This window comes from Ahaetulla prasina, chromosome 3 (genome assembly GCF_028640845.1).
Source record: "Ahaetulla prasina isolate Xishuangbanna chromosome 3, ASM2864084v1, whole genome shotgun sequence".
Taxonomy (NCBI): Eukaryota; Metazoa; Chordata; class Lepidosauria; order Squamata; family Colubridae; genus Ahaetulla; species Ahaetulla prasina.
Window position 1 is genome coordinate 14,943,590 of NC_080541.1, and position 16,827 is coordinate 14,960,416.

The following is a 16,827-nucleotide window of genomic DNA, read 5'->3' on the forward strand; positions in this document are numbered from 1 at the left end:
CTTGAAGGACTTACATGGTTCTATATGAGATTCTGAATACATTAGTTTAGGTCGCTGAGCTAAAAGCTGATGTTTCTCCCAATTTTCTTTATAAAGTATTTCGTCTTTACTGGTATCCTGGCAATGGTGACCTGTGCCGTGTTTCTCCGTCTCAATTCGGTCCTTAAATTAGCTGTGCTTCTCATCATGATTGCAATCTACTGCTTCCTGACTGAGACCATTTATGCTTCCCTGTTTCTCCAGTACGATGACATCAATCATAATGGAGAGTAAGTCTTTCTTTACTTATTTGTTTATTCGTTAGATCTTTATCCCGCCTTTATTGTTTTTTTATAAATAACTCAAGAGGGCAAACATATCTAATACTGCTTGCTCCTCCTATTTCCCCCACAACCCCGTGAAGCAGGCTAGGTCAAGAGAGAGGGATTGGCCCAAAGTCATCCAGTAGCTGTCAGGCCAAAGGCAGGATTAAAATTCACAATCGCCTGATGATTGGCCCCAAATCATCCAGCTGACTTTCAGATGGAACCCATCATCATCATCATCATTCATCATCATCATTTTAGCCATTGTCTATCCGCTGTGGGATGAAGGCGTCTTCCGTATGTTCCCAACCAATACAGTCCTAGGCTTTCTTTTTGCCAATTGGGCCCACAATACTTGCTGATGTCATCGATCCATCTTGTTTCAAATCTCTTTTGTAGACACTTTTTATCAAGTGGGAAAGGTGGAACTAGAACTCACAGTCACCTGGTGATTGGCCCAAATTCATCCAGCTAGCTTTCATGCCTAAGAAGGGACTAGAACTCACAATCAACCTGATGACTGGCCCAGATTCACCCATCCAACTTTTCATGTCTAAGGCAGGCCTAGAACTCACAGTCTCCTGGTGATTGGCCCAGATTCTCCCATCCAATTTTTCATCCCTAAGGCGGGCCTAGAACTCACAGTCTCCTGATGATTGGCCCAGAATCACCCATCCAACTTTTCATGCCTAAAGCGGGCCTAAAACTCACAATCTCCTGGTGATTGGCCCAGAATCACCCATCCAGCTTTCCATGCCTAAGGCGGGCCTAGAACTCACAGTCTCCTGATGATTGGCCCAGAATCACCCATCCAACTTTTCATGCCTAAGGCGGGCCTAGAACTCACAATCTCCTGATGATTGGCCCAGAATCACCCATCCAGCTTTCCATGCCTAAGGCGGGCCTAGAACTCACAATCTCCTGATGATTGGCCCAGATTCACCCATCCAACTTTTCATGCCTAAGGCGGGCCTAGAACTCACAATCTCCTGATGATTGGCCCAGAATCACCCATCCAGCTTTTCATGCCTAAGGCGGGACTAGAACTCACAATCACCTGATGATTGGCCCAAATTCATTCCGCTAGCTTTCATGTCTAAGAAGGGACTAGAACTCACAGACTCGTGATGATTGGCCCAAAGTTACCCATCCACCTTTCTGTCAACTCGCAAAGCATATCTGGGCTGCTCTCGAGTTACCATAGGCCGGGGGGGGATAGGAAACCCTGACACTTTCATGCCTACGGAGGGACTAGAACTCACAGTCTCCTGGTTCTAATCCAGCGACTTTAACCATTACACCGAATTGCAGCTTAACTGGGCATAACTGTTTTTAATTGGACCCCTTTAACAAAGATTTAGCCACACAGGGGCACTTTAGATAGTGGGATAGGTGGCATATACATTTAAAAAGTAAATAACAACCCTGAATGGATGTTCCTCTGCTCTGCATCATATTCCTTATATAAAATAGTCCCTCACAGTAAAATGCAACTATCAAAAATAGAGTTGCTACAATTTTCCAAATCCCCCAGCTTGTCAGTCATTTTCATGACAGCTGGCTGGAGTCAAATGCCTTCCAGCTACATCAATTACATTACAGTAATCCTTCCAGAGAGGAGTGGCATCTGGCATTAGAGGTGGGTTTCAGCAGGTTCTGACCAGTTCTGGAGAAACGGTAGCCGAAATTTTAAGTAGTTCGGAGAACCGGTAAATACCACCTCTGACTGGCCCCGCCCCCATTTATTCTTTGCCTCCCAAGTCCCAGCTGATCAGGAGGAAATGGGGATTTTGCAGTACCTTTCCCCTGGAGTGGGAAAGGAATTTGAGTAGTTCGGAGAACCGGCAAATACCACCTCTGGATGGCTATAGTAGGGGGGGAATGGAGATTTTGCAATATCCTTCCCCCAGGAATGGGGAGGGAATGGGGATTTTGCAAAATCCTTCCCCTGGAGTGGAGTGGGAATGGAGATTTTGCAGTATCCTTCCCCCAGGAGTGGGGAGGGAATGGGGATTTTGCAGTATCCTTCCCCCAGGAGTGGGGAGGGAATGGGGATGTTGCAGTATCCTTCCCCCAGGAGTGGGGAGGGAATGGGGATTTTGCAGTATCCTTCCCCCAGGAGTGGAGAGGGAATGGGGATTTTGCAATATCCTTCCCCCAGGAGTGGGGAGGGAATGGGGATTTTGCACTATCCTTCCCCCAGGAGTGGGGAGGGAATGGGGATTTTGCACTATCCTTCCCCCAGGAGTAGAGAGGGAATGGGGATTTTGCAATATCCTTCCCCCAGGAGTGGGGAGGGAATGGGGATTTTGCAGTATCCTTCCCCCAGGAGTGGGGAGGGAATGGGGATTTTGCAGTATCCTTCCCCCAGGAGTGGGGAGGGAATGGGGATTTTGCAGTATCCTTCCCCCAGGAGTAGGGAGGGAATGGGGATTTTGCAGTATCCTTCCCCCAGGAGTGGGGAGGGAATGGGGATTTTGCAATATCCTTCCCCCAGGAATGGGGAGGGAATGGGGATATTGTACTATCCTTCCCCCAGGAGTGGGGAGGGAATGGGGATATTGCAGTATCCTTCCCCCAGGAGTGGGGAGGGAATGGGGATTTTGCAGTATCCTTCCCCTGGAGTGGGGAGGGAATGGGGATTTTGCAGTATTCTTCCCCTGGAGCGGGGTGGGAATGGGGATTTTGCAGTATCCTTCCCCTGCCATGCCCACCATGCCACGCCCACCAAGCCACACCATGCCCAGCAAGCCACACCCACAGAACGGGTAGTAAAAATATTTGGATTTCGCCACTGCTCTCAGACTCTATTTATTTGCAGTATAACAGAACAATGGAGTTGGAAAACCTGTCCTGGTTTTCCACCTGATGCTAAAAAAAAAACTATCTCCAATTCCATGTTTCCGTTGAGATGAGACTCAATGAAAAGCCCCTGACAATAAAAGATTGACACATCAAACCAGCCGTGATGTTGTTTTCCTCTTTGAGGAGCCATTATAAAGACTTTCTCCTTTCATTTCTGCCCATATTTTTTCCAGCTGATGAGATATTTCTAGCATCTTTGCAGAATTATCTTGTCTAGGGATGAGATGATTCAGGTAAGGCTCTCTGCTGGTCGAGGCTATTTTTGTTCCATTGTTCTGAAGAAATAAGAAGAGGCTGCGGAATAATTGCATGGTGATATGCACAGCATCTTAGCGCACTTTTTTGGGGGGGTAGATTATTTCCTTGCATGTAGAAACCTAGCATGCCAGACAGTGGTAGGATTCAATTTTTTTTACTACTGGTTCTGTGGGCGTGGCTTGGTGGGCGTGGCTTGGTGACCATGGCATGGCTTGGTGGGCGTGGCAGGGGACGGATATTGTAAAATCTCCATTCCCTCCCCACTCCAGGGAAAGGTTACTGCAAAATGCCTATTCCCTCCCCACTCCAGGGAAAGGTTACTGCAAAATCCCCATTCCCTCCCCACTCCAGGGAAAGGTTACTGCAAAATCCCCATTCCCTCCCCACTCCAGGGAAAAGTTACTGTAAAATCCCTATTCCCTCTCTACTGCAGGGGAAGGTTACTGCAAAATCCCCATTCCCTCCCCACTGTAGGGAAAGGATACTGTAAAATCTCCAATTTTCTGCTACCAGTTCTCCAGAACCTGTCAGAACCTGTTGGATTTTACCCCGTCTGAGAGGGAACCAATGCATCCACTTCCTGGTATCTTCTCCATAAACAATCTATACCCTATTCTTTGACGCTTTCCTTCCTGCATTCACACATGAATAAACCAGTGGTGTGACCCAGGCCCAAGTAGGTAGCAATAAACTTAATCCATGGAAAAATAAACTTTATTCAAACAGCTGGGAATTACTTCATTCCCAGCGTCATTCAACTCAAAGTAAAACAAATGCCTCCCAAACACAAATTCTTCAGTTATCTCACAAACCTTAGTCCAATTAGGCAAACTGCCAAAGGCCCTTCCTGGTAAACGTCCAGAAGTCACACAAACAAAGATATACGTGAAGCAGAGGACGCAGCTACAACGTTGTTTTCTGGCAAGCTGAAACACTGGTGCTGGTCTTTTTTAAGCCTTATGGAAGGGGGCCAATCATCTCTTGGCCCTACTCGCGAGTCGTCCTCTCTGCTTGAGCTGCTCTTGCCTTCTGGCAGCTCTTCTCATGCGTGCATTAGGGACAGGCTCCTCCGGTTCCTCTGCCTCACTAATATCAGTCTCTGGAGGCTCTGGAGTCCGCACCTCACTTTCCGATGGCCCTGGCCTCACCTCAGCCTCATCGCTGTCTGACTCCGTTGCCAGCTCCGTAGGCTGCTGACAGACCACAACAAGTGGTGGTATCCAGTTTGGATAAACCAGTAGCAGCAGCGGTGGGACTTCCACCCACCCGCCTGGACGTCATCACATCCCGTTTTTGATGCTCTGCGCATGTGCGGAAAGTCCTGCATATGCGCGCTCACATTTGTGAACCAGTAGCGAAGATAAGTGAATACCACCCATGGACCAGGCCTAAGGCAGGTCTAGAACTCACCGTCTCCTGGTGATTGATTGGCTCAAAGTCACCCAGCTGACTTTCATGGCTAAGGCAGATCTAGAACTCACAGTCTTCTGAAGGTGGTTGGCCCAAAGTAAGCCAGCCAGCTTCCATGCCTAAGATTGGACTAGAATTCATTGTCTCCTAGTGATTGGCCCAAAGTCACCCAGCCCACTGTCATACCTGACGAATTAAAAACAAAACAATAAAAAATGTATTTTAGTTTAAGCTTTCCTCTTCTTTTCTGTTTTTTTTTTAATGGCCTCCTCATTCTCTTTTTTTTCTCTCTCTCTCTTTATAGCACGGATTTCCTGGGAACGAAAGAAGCTTCCTTGCTCCTCATGGCCATGTTTCTCTTAGCTGTGTTTTATCACGGCCAACAGGTAAGGCAAATGTTTCTTTTCCATTTGCACATATTCCCAGCAGAAAATATCTCCCCTTGCTCTGCTAGAACCTGGCAATCACAGCTCCCCTTTGGAGCAAATAATTAAATATCAGACTAGAATATTTTATGACCTTCAATAATTGAAGACCTGATTAACCTCAAAGAAAGGGCCAATTAAAATGAACACACGGCCAGGTCCATGCAGCTTCTCTTTTTTTTTTATTGCTATGAAAATATTATTAAAGAGAAAGCTGTTTCAGACTATCTGATCTGTCTCTATTCAATTTGCTGTGGTCGGGAAATTCAAAATTGACGGCAAAATCCAAACCAGGGCAGACAGATTCTACGAGAATGGCAGATTTCCTGTTAGGGAACTGTAAAAAAGGGGATTTTTTAAAAAATTAAAATTGCAGGAAAGTAATATCTGATTACATATGGCAGGGGTCTTAAACTCAAAGCCCCAGGGGCAGGGGTGAAATGATCCTGGTTCGGACTGGATCGTCTGATCCGGTAGCAATGGCGGCAGGTGATTTGGAGAACTGGTAGCAAAAATCCCTCCCCCTCCCCATGCCCAGCTGAGCCGTGCGATCATAAGAGCCAAAAAAATGCTTTTAAAAGTAAAAAAAAAGCCTCTGATAATCGCATGGCTCAGCTGGGATCGTCAGAGCCTTTTAAAAGCATTTTTTCTGCAACCTCTTCGGCTGAAGAGGTTGTGAAAAAAATATCCTGTAAGAACCAAACAAAACCAAGTCGACAATTCTCCATGATGACTTGGCCCACATGCAGTGATGGGATTCAGCCAGTTCGCACCACTTTGGGAGAACCGGTTGTTAACTTTCTGAGCAGTTTGGTGAACTGGTTGTTGGAAGAAATCATTAGGGCAGAGAACCAGTTGTTAAATTATTTGAATCCCACCACTGCCCACATGATTAAGTCATGGCTAGGATCTGACCAGGTTTTGGATGTGAGACCATCATGAACTCCCTCAGGCTGTGGATTAGATTAGGAAATTGAAAAACCTACCAGTATGGCGAGAAGAAGGGCAAATGATTTCCTTATCACTGCCCAGAAAAATTAGTGGATGGTGGTAAGGATGGCAGTAAGGGATGCGGTGTCTCAGCGGCTAAGATGCTGAGCTTGTCAATCGAAAGGTCGGCAGTTCAGCGGTTCGAATCCCTAGTGCCGCATAACGGGGTGAGCTCCCATTACTTGTCCCAGCTTCTGTCAACCTAGCAGTTCGAAAGCACATAAAAAATGCAAGTAGAAAACTAGGGACCGCCTTTGGTGGGAAACTAACAGCATTCTGTGCACCTTTGGCATTTAGTCATGCAGGCCACATGACTACAGAGATGTCTTCGGACAGTGCTGGCTCTTCAGCTTTGAAACGGAGATGAGCATCGCCCCCTAGAGTCAGGAACGACTAGCACATTTGTGCGAGAGGGAACCTTTAGCTTTAGCTTTACTATGTCAGTGTTTCTCAACCTTGACCAATTTAAGGGGGTGGCTGGGGAATACTGGGAGTTGGAGTCCACCCCTTTTAAAGTTGCCAAGGTTGAAAAACATCTTATCGGTCTATGTCGTTGCTTGACCCAAGGGAATGATTGTAAAAACGAGATATTTGCTCGTATCGTTTTCTCCTTCTTGTGAAAAAGAATAACTGGAGGAAATGAATTTCTCAGGAGAGGAACAACCAGGTGCTAAAGAGTCTTTCAGATTCTTATCCATGCTGAGGTTTATCAGCGCTTTTAGCTACTCAACGTTGCTCTATGCTTTCAAAGCTTTTTTCAAATGGAACGACTCAATCCTTAGGGGGAGCAAATGTCCTACCCCTAATTCACAAGGGGGGTTGATAGCAAAACTGTTAGACTTCCCACTCAAGTTGCAATCTTCCCCCCTGTACTTCATACAGTTCGCTATTTTTGTTCCTGCTTTGGTTTGTTTATCCTTAGTAAGAAACTTTAATTTAATTAGTTTTTAGAAAATCCTGAGACTAGCACTTTTTTTCCCCTACCATAATGTAATTTCTTCTAGAGGTCTCTCGTCGCACAGTCAATAGGTCTGCATGATGTCTTCTGCAAAGTCCTCAATTTATATTTAAAAAATAATAATGTTTAACAAGGACTGCATTAGACTTCATTAGCCTCGTGGTAAATCAGATATCTTTTGAACAGTCGTTGGGAAATAGAAGCAGAGGCTTTTGAACTTAAATATTATAGGCTTCTAAAATCATTTTGTTGCACTCTGGTGTCCAGGAACATAATCAAGTTCCACTAAAGCAAAAAAGGAACTCATAAACCTGCAATATTTTTCCAAACAAACAAGATAAGAAGGAAGTTTAGCTAGCTGGCAACATCTATTAGACCTTAATGGATCTCAATAGCAGAAGAAGGTTTTTATGTGGTCAATATTTGGATGGTCCCAAGCTTGTAAACTACATAAAGTAACAAAGGGTGGGGGAATCAGAAAAGGATAATGGAAAACCACTTTTGTGTTGCCAAAAACAAAACAAAACAACGTGGACGGGTCTATGAAAGTCACCAGAAGTCAAGCTCAACTTGACTGAAATTTCATTTTGTTTAAACTTTGTTTAAAGAGCAGATAATGATCTCAAATAGCGTCTGGTAAAAAATTTCTTGGCTCTGTAAAGACAGATGGTTTTCTATCCATTTGTTAGACAACAAAAAATTGCCAAGGGAGAACAAATATTCAGTGAAAATCTCATAATTTTTTTTCTCCCCACTTATTCCAGTTATGAACTGGACAAGGGATGCCTGACAAGCATTTTCCACTCAGTTTTCATGTGGTATGGAGTCTCCCTGATAAGTGTGTGTGTGTGTGTGTGTGTGTGTGTGTGTGTGTGTGTGTGTGCGCGCGCATGTGCGTGTGTGTGTGTGTGTATGTATCTGTGTGTATATTGTGTGTGTTGGTGGGGGAAACCTTCAAGCCAATGTTGAGTCCTTGCAACTGTCTGGACAGGTTCCTGCAGTTTTCTTGGCAAGACTTTGCAAGTGGTTTGCCATTTCCTCCTTCTTAGGGCTGAGAAAGATTGACTGGCCCAAGGTCACCCAGCTGGCTTGGTGCCTACGGCAAGACTACAATTCACATTTCTCTATTCCTAGCCCAACGCTTTAACCACTAGACCCATGCTTCTCACCCTAGGCAACTTTAAGATGCCTGGACTTCAACTCCCAGAATTCCCCAGTCAGCATGCTTGGGGAAGTTGATATGGTTAAAACGTAATGCACTAGACCTACCCGTATTTTTAGGAGTATAAGACACACCTTTTCGCCCCCAAAAAGAGGGTGAAAATCTGGGTGCGTCTTGTACTCAGAATGTAGCCTCACCCAGCTTCTCAAAGGGAGGTTTCAGAGGCTGAAAAAAGCATCAGAAACTAAGCTTCAAAAAAGAAGCCCCCAAACAGAGCTTCAGAAAAGGAGCCCCCAAACAGAGCTTCAGAATCTTTTTTTCTGAAGCTGTTTTGGAGGCTTTCAGAGGCAGAAAAAAAAGTTTTTTCTGAAACAGTTTCAGAAGTTTGAGAGGCAGAAAAAAGAGCAAAAAAAAAAAGCAAGGCACAGAGCTCACAACCAAGGAACCTGTTGCTAAAATTCACCTCTGGGAACAGCTGTTTGGGGGTATTCCGGGAAGCAATCCACCTGCCAATCAGTTTTTTCTTATTTTCCTCCCCCAAAACTAAGGCGCGTCTTATAATCCGGTGCGTCCTATACTCTGAAAAATACGGTAGGTTTTTGTACATCTATTGTGACATATAGTCATTAAGCATTATGTTTGTAATTTATCTCTGCTTAGGAATCAGAAATATAACATAGAATAGAATAGAATAGAATAGAATAGAATAGAATAGAATAGAATAGAATAGAATAGAATAGAATTTTATTGGCCAAGTGTGATTGGACACACAAGGAATTTGTCTTGGTGCATATGCTCTCAGTGTACATAAAAGAAAAGATACGTTCATCAAGGTATAACATTTACAACACAATTGATGAAAACATGAAAAAGGGATGGTATCAAATATAAGAAGGACAAAGGCCATAATACCCAGAAATTCCAGTTAACTTTAGGATCAAATGTCTTCACATTTGGTAGTATATAATAAGCATTACCCACCTCCCCCAATAATATGTGATGTGATAATAGCACTTTATAATGCTTTGGTAAGGCCACACTTTGAATACTGCATCCTGTTTTGGCACCCACGATATAAAAAAAAAATACATTGAGATTCTACAAAGACTGCAGAGAAGAGCAACAAGGATGATTAGGGAGCTGGTGGATGAAACATGAGAAGAACAGTTGCAGGAATTAGCTATGTGAAAAAAAGAACTAGGGTTGACATGGTAGCAGTGTTCCAATATTTGAGGGTCTGCCAGAAATAAATGGGGGTTAACGGTTAACCTATTCTCCAAAAACCTGAAGGCAGGACAAGAAGCAATGGATGGAAGCTAATCAAGGAGAGAACCAATCTAAAACTAAGGAGAAATTGCCTGACAGTGAGAACAATTAATCAGTGGAACGACTTGCCTCCAGAAATTCTAGTTGTTCCATCACTGGAGGTTTTTAAGGAGAGATTGGACAGCCATTTGTCTGGAATGGTAAAAGGTCTCTTTCTTGAGCAGGGGGTTGGATTAGAATACAATCCTAAATTGTATTAACAGACAGATACAATCAAGATCAAGTGAGGTACTAAGACTACTCTATAAAGCCTCTAGTAAGACCACACCTAGAGCACTGCATCCAGTTTTGGTCATCACACTATAAAAAAGATGTTGAGACTCTAGAAAAAGTGCAGAGAAAAGCAACCAGGATGATTAGGGGACTGGAGGCTAAAACATATGAAGAACGGTTACAGGAACTGGGCAAGGCTAGTCTAGTGAAGAGAAGGACCAGGGGAGACATGATAGCAGTCTTCCAATATTTGAGGGGCTGCCACAGAGAGGAAGGGGTCAAGCTGTTTTCCAAAGCATCCGAAGGCCAGACAAGGAATAATAGATGGAAACTGAACAAGGAGAGATTCAACCTAGAAATAAGGAAAAATTTTCTGACATTGAGAGCCATCAACCAATGGAACAGAAGTTGCCTTCGGAAGTTGTGGGAGCTTCATCACTTGAGACTTTTAAGAAAAGATTGGACTGCCATTTGTCAGAAATGGCGTAGGGTCTCCTGCTTAGGCGGGGGTTGGACTAGATGACCTATAAGGTCCCTTCCAACTCTGTTAATCTGTGACCGCCAAGATCTCTTCCAACTCAGTTATTCTGTTGTTAGTCCTTGTTTATCTTCAGCTAATTTTGTCCAGCCAATAACTAAGACGTGACCCCAGCACAAAAGGTTACTTTAACATGGAGTGCAGTAAAAGTGTAATGATGCCCATGGGGAGGGTTTGCTAAATTACACATTCAGAGATTCAAAGGACACATCATTGGTGCAATGACATTTATAATTCTTCACACTGGAATTGATTTGATGTCTTTTACAACTTTGACTTAGATGGCTATTCTGAAGAACAAACTGCACATTACATGAATTACATATTGTGCAACTCCTGCCCTAATTTTATGTACTTCAAAGTATCTATGCAGCCCTGTTGATCCACATCGGGATCCTTTCAGAGAGGGAGAAGAGTTTTAACCCTTTCCTCTCGAGCTTATCCCCAGGGAACATTTTAAAATGAATCGCGGTGGCGCAGTGGTTAGAGTGCAGTACTGCAGGCCACTTCTGCTGCCTGCCAGCTGCCTGCAATTTGGCAGTTCAAATCTCACCAGGCTCAAGGTTGACTCAGCCTTCCATCCTTCCAAAGTGGGTAAAATGAGGACCCAGATTGTTGGGGGCAATAGGCTGACTCTGTAAACCGCTTAGAGAGGGCTGTGCAGGTGATAGAGATATAACACCTCTCCTGCGTAAGCTGCACTGGTTGCCTGTGGTCTTCCGGGTGCACTTCAAGGTGTTGGTTACCACCTTTAAAGCGCTCCATGGCTTAGGACCGGGTTATCTATGGGATCGCCTTCTGCCACCGTTTGCCTCCCACCGACCCGTGCGCTCCCATAGGAAGGGCCTCCTCAGGGTGCCGTCAGCCAAACAATGTCGGCTGGTGGCCCCCAGGGGGAGGGCCTTCTCTGTGGGGGCCCCTACCCTCTGGAACGAGCTTCCCCCAGGACTTCGTCAACTTCCTGATCTCCGGACATTCCGCCGCGAGCTGAAGATGTATTTATTCTTCCGCGCAGGACTGGCATAGAATTAGTATTATTATTTGTAATTTTAAATGGGTTTTTATGGTTTTATGTATTTTAATTTAGGGGCCAAATTTAATAAGTTTTTTATCAGTGTTTTTATTTGTATTGTATTGGTGGTTTTTTTCTGGCTGTGAACCGCCCTGAGTCCTTCGGGAGAAGGGCGGTATAAAAATTAAATTATTATTATTATTATTATTATTATTATTATTATTATTATTATTATTATTATTATTATTATTATTATTATTATTATTATTATTATTAAAAGCACTGTGAAGTTGCCTATAAGTCTAAGCACTATTGCTACTGCTAAAAGAAAAATTGACTCAGCTGACTTTTCCAAAGGTGCTTTTTCAAGAAGCAACTGGAATTTCTGGTTTTTCTTTGAAGATGTATCGCTTCTCATCTAAGACGTTTCTTCATCTCTGACTGGATGGTGGGAAATCAGAGCTGAAGAAGCTTCTTGGATGAGAAGCTGAAACGTCTTCAGAGAAAAACCAGGAAGTCCAGTTGCCTCTTGAAAAAGCACCTTTGGGACATCCATGACCTGGATGACTGAGAATCTCCATAGACGATGGAGATTCTCAGTTGACTTTTACTTTACAAAGGAAAAAAAAAAACACATGGAAATGGCTAATTTTTAGAGAAATGAATTAAAATATATACTAGGGATCCCAAATGATTAGTTGACTAGATTAATATCAGGCACAAAGGATCAGGACCATGCATTAAGTTGTAGTTTATTTATTTATTTATTTATTCATTCATATTTTTATACCGCCCTTCTCCGAAGACTCAGGGCGGTGTACAGCCAATAAAACGACAAGAATCCCCAAAAATTTAAAATACACTATCAAATTTAAAAAACTGATTCAATCGCTGTAACATTAAAATATTAGCTAAAATTTATCAAAACTAAAACTTAGGTAAAACCCTATAAAAAACCCACTAAAATCCCCATACTAAAATCAATTCAGGCCAGCCCCGCTTGGTGAAAAAAGAAAGTCTTGAGCTCAGGCTTAAAGGTCCGGAGATCAGGGAGGAGACGGAGTCCCACCAGCAGCTCATTCTATAAAGCCGGGGCCCCCACAGAGAATGCCCTTCCCCTGGGGGCCGCCAGCCGACATTGACTAGCCGACAGCACCCTAAGAAGACCCTCCCTGTGGGCGCGCACTGGACATACCGGACAATGGGAGGTAACTGTCGGCAGCAGGCGAACCTTGAGCAAGGTTCATTGCTCAAGCCCCTAAACAAGATCTAGTCAACTAAAGTTCAGTACCAAATTGGCATCAGATAAAAGTCAACAAAATTCAAGAGGAGATGGACGTGGAGCATCTGTTGCAATGTAACAACTCTAAGCTGATGGTGCATTTCACTCCATCACCCAACTCTGCCTGATCTTCTCTTACCCTGCAATGTACTAGAACTGTATTTGTCCTTGAAGACAGTCTACAAACCACCCCCAATAGTCTAGTTTGAACGTCTCTGAACCAAGTTTCATTAACTGCCAGACTGTTTCTAAGCCCAAATATGGAAGTTGGTGCTTCTCTACTGGGTCACCCTAGAATTAATTTGATATACCCACACTTCTCTTAGAGGACCCAGATTGTTGGGGGGGCAATAAGTTGACTTTGTAAAAAGTATACAAATAGAATGAGACTATTGCCTTATACACTGTAAGCCGCCCTGAGTCTTCGGAGAAGGGCGGGGTATAAATGTAAACAAAAACAAAACAACAACAAAAAGATGCCTAGTCTTAAGGATGGACCACGTGTTCAATTAAAATGAAGCTAAGAGTACCGGGATGCAGTGGCTTAGTGGCTCAGTGGCTGAGATGCTGAGCTTGTCGATTGAAAAGTCGGCAGTTCAGCGGTTCGAATCCCTAGTGCCATGTAATGGGGTGAGCTCCGGTTACTTGTCCCAGCTTCTGCCAAGTTTGAAAGCACGTAAAAAATACAAGTAGAAAAATAGGGACCACCTTTGGTGGGAAGGTAACAGCGTTCCGTGCGCCTTTGCCGTTTAGTCATGCCAGCCACATGACTACAAAGACGTCTTCAGATAGCGCTGGCTCTTTGGCTTTGAAATGGAGATGAGCACTGCCCCCTAGAGTCTGGAACGACTAGCACATATGTGCGAGGGGAACCTTTATCTTAAGAGGCCTTCTTGTCTTTGCAGCTTGAATACACAGCAAGGCTCGACTTTCTGTGGCGCGGCCAGGCCAAAGAAGAAATCAACGAGATGAAGGAGTTAAGGGAACACAACGAAAATATGCTACGCAATATCCTGCCAAGCCACGTGGCCCGTCACTTCCTGGAAAAGGACCGAGATAATGAAGTACGTAAGAACTGGGTTCTCGTAATGGACGTGGCCAAAAAAAAAAAGCTAAGCTTCTTTTTTAGAGTTTGCTTTCTGGTTTTAATAACAAAGGTTGGCAAGCTGTCAAGAGGAATGGAGAGAGCCTTGAGGGAGGTATTGACACCCTTTGCCAAAACATCAGCTTAACCCAGAAAGACAGGAAAGGTTGAGGAAGAAACTCAAAACTGGCCTGTCTTGATGAAGGGGAGGAAAAGAGAATTTTTATCAGGCTGTCAACAGTCTGTCATTGTACCAGGGGTGAAATCCATCAGGTTCTGACAGGTTCTGGAGAACCGGTAGTGGAAATTTTGAGCAGTTCAGAGAACCAGTAAATACCACCTCTGGCTGGTCCCAGAGTGGGGTCAGGATGGGGATTTTGCAGTATCCTTCCCCTGGAGTGGGGTGGGAATGGGGATTTTGCAGTATCTTTCCCCTGGAGTGGGGTGGGAATGGGGATTTTGCAGTATCTTTCCCCTGGAGTGGGGTGGGAATGGGGATTTTGCAGTATCTTTCCCCTGGAGTGGGGTGGGAATGGGGATTTTGCAGTATCTTTCCCCTGGAGTGGGGTGGGAATGGGATTTTGCAGTATCTTTCCTGGAGTGGGGTGGGAATGGGATTTTGCAGTATCTTTCCCTGGAGTGGGGTGGGAATGGGATTTTGCAGTATCTTTCCCTGGGTGGGGTGGGAATGGGGATTTTGCAGTATCTTTCCCTGGAGGTGAGAATGGGGATTTTGCAGTATCTTTCCCCTGGAGTGGGGTGGGAATGGGGATTTTGCAGTATCTTTCCCCTGGAGTGGGGTGAGAATGGGGATTTTGCAGTATCTTTCCCCTGGAGTGGGGTGGAAATGGGGATTTTGCAGTATCTTTCCCCTGGAGTGGGGTGAGAATGGGGATTTTGCAGTATCTTTCCCCTGGAGTGGGGTGGGAATGGGGATTTTGCAGTATCCTTCCCCTGGAGTGGGGTGGGAATGGGGATTTTGCAGTATCTTTCCCCTGGAGTGGGGTGGGAATGGGGATTTTGCAGTATCTTTCCCCTGGAGTGGGGTGAGAATGGGGATTTTGCAGTATCTTTCCCCTGGAGTGTGGTGGGAATGGGGATTTTGTAATATCCGTCCCCTGCCACGCCCTCCAAGCCATGCCCAACAAGCCACGCCCATAGAACTGGTAGTAAAAAAAAATGGATTTCACCACTGCATTGTACCCTAAAACACATCCTTTTTTTTTTTGGAAAAAAAAGGGGGGGGTGGGAAATCCCCTATAAATATTGGAATAGCCCACCTTCTGGAGTTGTGGGGGTTCCATTCTTGAACATCTTCAGACAAAGTTTGGACAGTAGAACACTTGGTGCTCACTGAGCTTGGTTGTTTGCTTGCAGATGTTTCATTACACAACTAGGTAACATCATCAGTCTGGTGAGAGTGGGGTTTGCTCCATTTATATATGGTACTTGCCTTGCCAGTATTGGTAAAGATGTGGTCTCCTTGGTCATTCCAAGCAAAATTACTTTTCATTATTTGTATCAGAAGCACCTACAGATTATAGACATAGGACAGGGGTCTGCAAACTTGGCTCTTTTAAGACTTGTGGACTTCAACTCCCAGAATTCATCAGCCAGAAAAGCTGGCTGAGGAACTCTGGGAGTTGAAGTCCACAAGTCTTAAAAAAGAGCCAAGTTTGCAGACCCCTGACATAGGAGAACGAAGAGCCATCGAAAGGTTGGGCCACAGTTTGTCCAGGATAATATCCAGATTTGTACCCTGGGTAAAGGATTGGATTATGTGTTTTTTTTTCATGTTGTAAAATGCCCAGAGTCACTGGATATGAGATGAGTGGCAAATACATTTTATAAATAAATAGATGAAATAAATTAGAAGCGGTCAATGTCCCTTCCAAGCCCGTGATATTAACTCTTTCCTGCCCTCTGAAGTAGCTATATAAGGTAAAAGACATCACCTGCTTCCTAATGGTAAGCCACATGCAGGGGTGGGCTTCAAAAATTTTAGCAAGGGGTTCTCTGCCTGGTTGCTGGGTGGGCGTGGCATGGTGGGCGTGGCCTAGTCGGCCTCCTGCACCACGGTTCGGATGGGGTGCCCTCCAGGGGTGGGTTCTACTTACCTTTACGACTGATTCGCATCGTGCCCACACATGCACGCCACTCGTGCACACGCATACTCTTCTGCACAGAAGCTTCTGCACATGCACAGATCACTTTTGATGATGTTCGGGTCAGTGGGCAGATCCTCCGACCAATTTTACTACCAGTTCTATAGAACCAGTCCCAACCAGGGGCAACCCACCTGTTGTGGCTCGAGCCCCCAAACCTGGCTCCATGCCTGAAAGTGACTCCGAGAGTGAGGGGGAAGGGCCGATAAGGCTTACCTCAGAAGCACCAATTCCTTTGGCCCGGCTCCAGGAGCCAGAACCAGGCCAGTCGGAGGACGTAATGAGGCCGACATCCCCTGATTCCTCCCTTCCTCAGGCTACGCCTTCAGACGCAGCTGATAATAATACTAATCAAGCCTGGATCGACCCGCGCTTCAGAAGATTAGAGAGGCGGTGTCATCAAAGGGAAGGGTGGGGCAGGAGCCCCACCCCACAGGATATATAAGGAGCTTTGGGACTGCTCTCATTTCTACAGGAAGCAAATTAGCTGAACCGTGTCGAAGTGAGCTGAAGTCTTAATCTGTTTGAACTTTTTGGCAGGCAGCTGCCTTTTCTCGGCCAGGACTGATAGGAGCCGTGAATCCACTGGCTATAGGCCAGCTCATTACTCCAAAGTGGGGACGGAGACAGAACACCACCACTGGTGCCCTCCCTGGGCTCTGGAGGCTTTCCTCGAGCCTCTGGGAGGGCGAAAATGGCAGCCTACAGAGCTGTCGGCAGAATCGGACTGCGATGAGCCTGTTCCTAATGCCCACATGAGACAAGCTGCCAGAAGGCAAGAGCAGCTCAAGGAGAGAGGTCACTTCGGGAGTAGGGCCAAGAGATGATTGGCCC

At 45.1% G+C, this 16,827-nt stretch overlaps 1 protein-coding gene across 3 annotated transcripts in view; it reads left to right on the forward strand.

Moving 5' to 3' along the window:
* ADCY8 (adenylate cyclase 8) overlaps positions 1-16,827 on the forward strand; it is a 179,694-nt gene that overhangs the window by 148,575 nt on the left and 14,292 nt on the right. For all 3 annotated transcript variants that reach the window (XM_058177076.1, XM_058177077.1, XM_058177078.1), the window contains 3 exons: positions 97-269; positions 5,143-5,224; positions 13,650-13,808. In XM_058177076.1, coding sequence (XP_058033059.1) covers positions 97-269; positions 5,143-5,224; positions 13,650-13,808 — 414 coding nt within the window. The remainder of the gene's footprint in view (positions 1-96; positions 270-5,142; positions 5,225-13,649; positions 13,809-16,827) is intronic.